Source organism: Berghia stephanieae, chromosome 4, assembly GCF_034508935.2.
Source record: "Berghia stephanieae isolate SIO BIC M18660-M18661 chromosome 4, UCSD_Bste_1.3, whole genome shotgun sequence".
Lineage (NCBI taxonomy): Eukaryota > Metazoa > Mollusca > Gastropoda > Nudibranchia > Aeolidiidae > Berghia > Berghia stephanieae.
In genome coordinates, this window is record NC_088363.1 from 28,798,243 (window position 1) to 28,805,668 (window position 7,426).

At 39.3% G+C, this 7,426-nt stretch overlaps 1 protein-coding gene across 3 annotated transcripts in view; it reads left to right on the top strand.

The window, feature by feature from the left end:
• The window catches only part of LOC144970372 (uncharacterized), a 28,481-nt gene extending 21,260 nt beyond the window's left edge, over positions 1-7,221 (top strand). The window contains exon 20 of one of the 3 annotated variants that reach the window (XM_078909936.1): positions 6,360-6,619. In XM_078909936.1, coding sequence (XP_078766062.1) covers positions 6,360-6,491 — 132 coding nt within the window. In that variant the 3' untranslated portion in view covers positions 6,492-6,619. Of the gene's footprint in view, positions 1-6,338 lie in introns of all 3 variants that reach the window. The other 2 variants (XM_078909939.1, XM_078909938.1) reach the window with 2 other exon arrangements.
• Positions 7,222-7,426: the final 205 nt, after the last annotated feature.

The window sequence follows — 7,426 nt, forward strand, 5'->3', positions numbered from 1 at the left end:
GTTATGTGTGCCTTTCTCTTTTCTTCTTGAGTAAGTAGTTTTTCTCAACTTGGTACTAAACTTGCAACTCACACTTCCATTGTAGCCGTGTTCCAAGAAATATTTTCTCGTTATAGCCATGCATAGTTTATATGCATTATATAGGCCGTAGAACTGGGATTTTAAAATTTCACATTGTAGTCGAGCTCCCGTTGCAAACAAGGCTGTTGTATGCAAGCTGTACTGTATCAGATTTTTTAAACAATCCATTAGTACAATCTTCTTGCATTGTCTTTTTATCTTCAATATTACTGGTGTTGTATTTTTGGTAAGATGGTGATGATAAAAGGAGATCTAAATTAAAGGAACACAAAACACAGCTTATTCGTTTTCTATTTACAACGGAAGACGTTGCTCTTTTAACACCAAAGGTTTCATACAGTCACAAGAGTTACAAAAGTGACTCGTCATTCGTACATTCATTCATTCTTAATTTCGTAATACATTACATTCCCCCAACCTTAAATAATGCTAATACAGAAATAAAAGTTAAGGTGAATATATATCTCATAAAATAAGGTGTTGCTGATTTTCTCTGCAAAATTATTAATAGTTATTTGATGGGTGAGTTTCTTATCGACTATCATAAATTTAGAAGTTGTTTGATGAGAGATAAAGAACAAGTGACGAAACAAGGTCACATAACAAATTATAAAAATAAGTGGCTCAAATCCCTTGAGCAAGAAATGGTCATGGTAAAATTACAAAGTTAACTTTTCCGGTGGTTTAATTGTTCTGTATGATCTTCTCAACACTGGTGTGGTTCGAACATTACTTTCAGATGTGGTCGGCGTCAGACTGTTTTCATCATCTGCTGACTCATCTGTGGTAGAAGTAGTAGTCGTGGGTTGTGTTGACTGATCTGCCGAGTCAACTGGTTTGCTATTCATTGCATTACTCATACCCGTTTGTTCAGTGTCTATTTCCCCTTCCCCCTCTTTAGAAAGAGATGCCCCAGCATCGAGATCAACATGAGTTGGGATAATGTGATCTGCATGAAAGCGTTTAACTTGATCAGTTTCATACATTTGAACTCTGTAAGACATGGAACCTGTTTTCGCAACAATTTTGGCAGGCAAAAATTTTGGGTCAGATGGATTGGTATTGCCCTGGTTTTTAACAAAAACATTGTCATTAATGGTAAAGTTTCTAAACTGAGAATGTTTGTCATGGTAAGTTTTCTGACAGTCCAAATTCTTTTCAACAGTTTTGTGCACCTGATCATGAATTAAATCCAAACGAGTCTTTAATTTTCTACCAAGCAACAGTTCAGCTGGGGTGAGGCCTGTAGTTGTTTGTGGTGTTGATCTGTATTTCAGAAGAAATCTGTTTACGCGTTCAGGAACACTACCATTGTTCATTTTCTTCATCGCCGACTTGAAGGTGGCAACTGCTCTTTCAGCTAGGCCGTTTGTAGATGGGTGGTATGGTGTCGATTTGATGTGTTCTATGCCGTTGAACCGAAGGAAATTTTGAAACTCTTCGCTGACAAACGATGGACCATTGTCCGAAACAATTTTATCGGGTAATCCATGAGTTGCGAACACATGACGAAGTTGAAAAATAGTATCCGCTGAGGTAATCCGTTTCATAATGCGAATTTCTAGCCATTTAGAGTGCGCATCCACAATAATTAAGAACATATGACCTAAGAATGGGCCAGCGAAATCAATGTGAAGACGACTCCAGGGCTTGGTTGGCCAGTTCCATGATTGTAGGGGTGAGTGAGCGGGTACGTTCCTAAAACTCTGGCAATTAGCACACGATTTCGCACAGAATTCGATATCCATATCAATTTTGGGCCACCACACGTAACTTCTGGCAAGCATTTTCATCTGAACGATTCCGATGTGATCCTCATGGATGAGTGAAAGAATATCCCGTTGAAGAGACGTTGGAACGATGATACGCGTACCCCACAGCAGGCATCCATTGTCGATGCTCAATTCGAGCTTGCGTGCGAAATAGGGTCTAAGTTGTTCGCTAATTGTAGTGGGCCATGGATGACCATGTGCGACGATTTGATACACCTGACGAAGTACAGGGTCGGTGGTGGTTTCCGATGCGATGGTGGTACTGGAGATGGGTAGGTTGTCGATGACCTGGAAGATCTGGTGAAGATCTTCAGGAAACGGCGTAGGTGCTGCTACTTCAGGCAGCGGTAGACGACTGAGTGCATCTGCGTTGTTGCGTTGATCTGGGACGTGTTTCAGTTGGTAGTCGTACGCGCTCAGAATGACCGCCCATCTCTGTACTCGCGATGATGCGTGGTCAGGTAATGGTTTGTTTTCTCCGAAAAGACCCAATAGTGGCTTATGGTCGGTGTTGATCGTAATATGTCGTCCAAAAACGTATTTGTGAAATTTTCGTAATCCAAAAATGATAGATAACGCTTCTTTGTTCAGTTGGGAGTAATTTCGTTCTGCTTTATCCAACGATCTGGAAACAAATGCGATAGGTTGTTCATTCCCATTGTTGAAACAGTGCAAAAGAATCGCTGATACGCCTCTTGGTGAGGCATCGCAGGTAATGACAACAGGGATGTTGGGGTCGAAATGAACCAGTAGCTCCGTGGACATTAAACACGATTTTGAATCGTCGAAGGCTGATTGCTCAGCTGATGTCCATTTCCAGGTGCTTCCTTTCTTTAGTAAATCGTATAGTGGTGCAAGACGGTGTGATATGTTGGGTAGAAATTTGGAATAGTAGTTGATCATTCCAAGGTAGGCTCGTAGTTCCTGGATTGAGGTTGGTGCAGGTGCTTTTCGTACAGCTTCAATTTTCTTAGATTGTGGAGCGATGCCATTCTTCGTGAGGCGGTATCCAAGGAAATCGATTTCATCCTGCAGGAATTCACATTTAGCCCTTTTTACGTTCAGTCCCCTTTCTTCACAGCGCTTCAACACGGCTTCAAGTGTTTCGAAGTGTTGTGCATCGTTGGCGCCAGTGAGATACAGATTGTCGAAGTAGATCACCGTGTTTGGGATATCCTTGAAGACAGATTCCATTACCCGTTGGAAGATGGCTGGGCACGAAGATATGCCATATGGTAGTCGTTTGTAGCGATAAAGACCACGATGCATGTTGATCGTCGTGACGTTTTGGCTATCAGGGTCGAGAAGAAGGTGAGTATACGCATGGCTGAAGTCGATGGTTGAAAACTTCTCACCATGTGCAAGCCTGTTGGCCAACTCTTCTATCCTCGGAATTGGATGTTCTTCCTTTGCAACCATTTTGTTGACGGTCACTTTATAATCCCCACATATGCGGAGTGTCGAATCAGATTTGAGAATGGGTACGATTGGTGTTGCCCAGTCTGAGTAATTGATCTTCTCAATGATGTTGTTATTTTCTAGACGTTGTAATTCTCTTTCAATTTTGTCCCGAAGAGCAAATGGTGGATGGCGTGCTTTTTTGAAGATGGGTGTGGCGTTTTGTTTCAGGAAGATGTGTTGGGTGTGGTTGTTTAGTAACCCAGCATTGTCGTTGAACACGTTGTATTTGGAAACCATTGATTGGAGTTCCTGTGCGTGTGTTTTAGCGTTGGTGTGGAAGATGTTGTTCCAGTTGAGTTGGATGGTCTCCAACCAGTTTCTTCCAAGTAGTGGTGGACCAGCGGTTTCAACGATGAGTAGAGGCAGGTTGGTTGCTTGCTGTTGTTGGTACTGGACATTCACTCAACATTGTCCGCAAATCTGTACGGTGTCTCCTGTATATGTTTTCAGGACAACAGTTGATGGTTTTAGAGGTGTATGTAACAATAAGTTGTCGTATGTTGTTTTCGGTAGTATAGTTGCTGATGCGCCTGTGTCAAGCTGGAATGACACTTCCTTCCCTTCGATTTGAAGCGGTATCCACACCGGTGTGTGTGTTTTTAAGTCCAGTTCCATGTTGAAAAGGTCGTATGCATTTGATTCAGGGCGATCGACATTGTGATTTTGGTCTTCTGATACATAATACGATCGATGATTCCTAGTGTCGTTTTTAGCTGTGTGTGACGATGGTTTATGATGCTGGGGTTGGTGGTTGGGTCTGTTTTTCGATTTACATACCTTGGACAGGTGCCCCACTTTGTTACAATGAAAACACTTCGCGTTGATCCATTTGCACGGAGTGCCTCGGTGGTCACTGCCGCAGCGTTGGCATTTCGATGATGTGTGAGACTGTGACGTTGAACTCGGGTTGGTGAAAGTTTTGTGTTTAGGTTTGTTGGCGTGGTCATTGTTGTTGTAGCGGTGTTGACGAAGATGGTGTATCTTATGGTCTTGGTGGGGGCCTGCTGTTAGCAAATCTCTTGTTTCTGATGTGGTCATAGCTTGGGCGATTGTGACTGCTTTCTGGAATGTGAAATCAGTCTCAGAAAGTAGTCTGCGCTGAATCTTTTCATCATTGATCCCCCTCACCAGTCGCTCGCACGTTCATCCAGTGTTGTGCCGAATTCACAGTATTCACTCAGTTGCCTCAGTGACGCAATGTATTGATTGATGGATTCTGTTGGTGCCCTGATCCTATTTTCGAACCGGGTACGTTGCACATATTTCAATGGTTTTGGCTCGAAGTGATTTTTCATCAGCTGGTAAAGTTCATCTAGTTTTAATTCTTTGATGTTTCTTGGTGTAGCCTGATTCCTTAGTAGCCTGAAGTTTGATGGACCGATAATCGTGAGGAATATTGCAGTTTGTCTATTTTCGTCTTCGATCTGATTTGCGACGAAGTATAGTTCTACTCTTTCGAAGTATTCTGAGAAGGACTTTGTGCTAACGTCAAACTGCTCTATCTGGCCGATATTCATCTTAGCTTGCTTGAAATATGGTCTAGGAAGGTTGAATCTAATCACTTACTTGTTGATCCTCGTCGCCAATGTTGTATTTTTGGTAAGATGGTGATGATAAAAGGAGATCTAAATTAATGGAACACAAAACACAGCTTATTCGTTTTCTATTTACAACGGAAGACGTTGCTCTTTTAACACCAAAGGTTTCATACAGTCACAAGAGTTACAAAAGTGACTTGTCATTCGTACATTCATTCATTATTAATTTCTTAATACATTACAACTGGGGTTTTTTTTCATCAATTTAACCGACAAGATTCTCTATATCATTTTTAAAAATCCTATATTTGTCATAAATAATTTAGATAACATTCCAAAGAAGTTTCCAGGATGAGTCGGGGGAACATTCTTCAGAGATGTCTAAGTACAGGCTTCTTGAGTTAGTAAGAAATTAAGGAGCAGGCACCAGTGTAAGATAAAGAACTGAACACGTGTGCATGAAAGGTGCCAGACAAAGCAAGAAAGAGGAATACAAGCAAAAAATCATCTTAAAAAATCAGTCGACCTCGAGGTGAACTGATTTTTTGGGACGTTTTTCTTCTTGTATTTTTCTTTCTTGCTTTGTCTGGCACCATTCATACACTCGTGTTCAGTTCTTTATTGAGGTGGGAAAGTCATCTTGTTGTCTTTTACTTTTATCAACCTATATCTAGTACCCCCTTCCCATATACCTTTTTGTCTTGGCCCTGGAGAATATTTTGTTATGCCTAGGCCCTGGCTGGTATCTTTTGTAGAAAGCAGTAGTCAGATGAATGTGTTACCACTAGAGATATGTAATTGTTAAAAATGTTTTTGTTTTTTTTAATTTATAAGTCGGAGCAGGTAATTATAATTATTGTCTCTTTCTGGGTGGAACCTTTGGTAATCTTAGACTATACACATTGACATAATGCTCATGGTTTTACTTTTTTTCCTTTATGAACTCTGTTCTTTGTCTTACTCTCTGGTGGCCACCCCTAAACATAGACTAACCCTATATCTAATATATCCTAAAGTGTCCTTTAAAATTATAAAAAACAATGGAGGCAGCCGGCTTATTTCTATTTTAAAAATTACATGTATGAAAATAAAGAAAATAATTTTGTATGTTTATTAATTTCATGATTATTGCTTTGAACAGTGAAGCCTGATGCATGACAATGAATGAAAACGAAGATTGGGAATTTATGGGTTTTGCTCTCTCCTTTTAAAGTTACAAGTTCCTGATTTATTTACTTTTAGTTTGAAGGATTTTTTTAAAGACTAAATGGAAGCCTGTCTGTGACAATCTTAATATAATATATAGAATATTTGATATAAAACAGGCAAACATTCCCGAAGTGCAAAAACCATTACTACTAAGTTAAATGTTCTGTCTAAACAATATAATCATGTTTTAAAATTGTCATGAATCAGACTTTTTAAGAGATTATTCAATTGAATGGTAGAAGAACTACCTGCATCAATACATGTTTGTAATATGTAGTTTGATGATCTTCTCTTTTAGGTGGATGTCACACTTCAAGGAATGGTCAATGACTCCAGCATGGACCTCGTCTCCAAATTTGAAAAGTTAGCAGCTCAGATGGCTGAAAATAGACAGGAACAGGAAATTAAGACTAATACAACAATGAAATAGCATGGACGTGATTTTGTCGAAGAAAATTGTGGGGACTGAATTCTTGTATGTTTTATTTATTGTAAATTTGTATCAATAGCCTCAAGGTATAACTAAAATTTGTTTTATTGTTTTTGAGTATCTAAGTATTTTGTTTTGTTTTATTGTGTTTAATTTAATAATTGTAAATATTTTGTAGATAATCAATTGTCTTTGTTAATACATTTATTTTACGAGTTTAGAATGCCATAGATTGCAAGCCATTATTACATATCCCTTTCACATTACACAATTCAAACTCTAAATCTGTCCCTTAAGGTTTTTTTTAGCAATTTTGTGGCCGCAGTGCACTTACAAAAGCTTTGAATTTGTTCCTGACCTCCCATAGTTGGCAGTGGGGTACATACTGTGTCTTCTGTCCCCTTATATCTGTTTTCCAACATGCTTTCTGTCTTTGTCTTGGAATGAGATTACTTGGTTTTGTCCTGGCCCTGGCCAGAGTCCTAGCTGGGAGGGAAACATAGTCAAATGCATAGTTATTATTTTGGGAGATGATATTCTTTTCCTTGTAAACCATCTCTCCGTTATGTATTATTATATTTGTTATTTTGAATGTATAATGTAAGCATTTGAGTGTATTCCTCTTTGTTGGATTTTGTGCTTGTGTCCGGATGAGACTTATAGGTGATCTCAAACTAAGTACATAGGTGGTATGCTCTTGGAATCTACATCTGATCCCTATTTGTTCTCAGTTCCCCTATGTCTTATTTTTTCTTGGGTGCTTTAATTGTAATTCTAGAACTTTTTACGATCCCATTTTCTTCCTTTTTACTGGCGCTGATATAACCTAAATGTGTTGCAAGCACTGTAAAACCCTTAAAAACAACAACAATCTCTCTCTCTCTCTCTCTTTCTCTCTCTCTCTCTCTCTCTCTCTCTCTCTCTCTCTCTCTCTC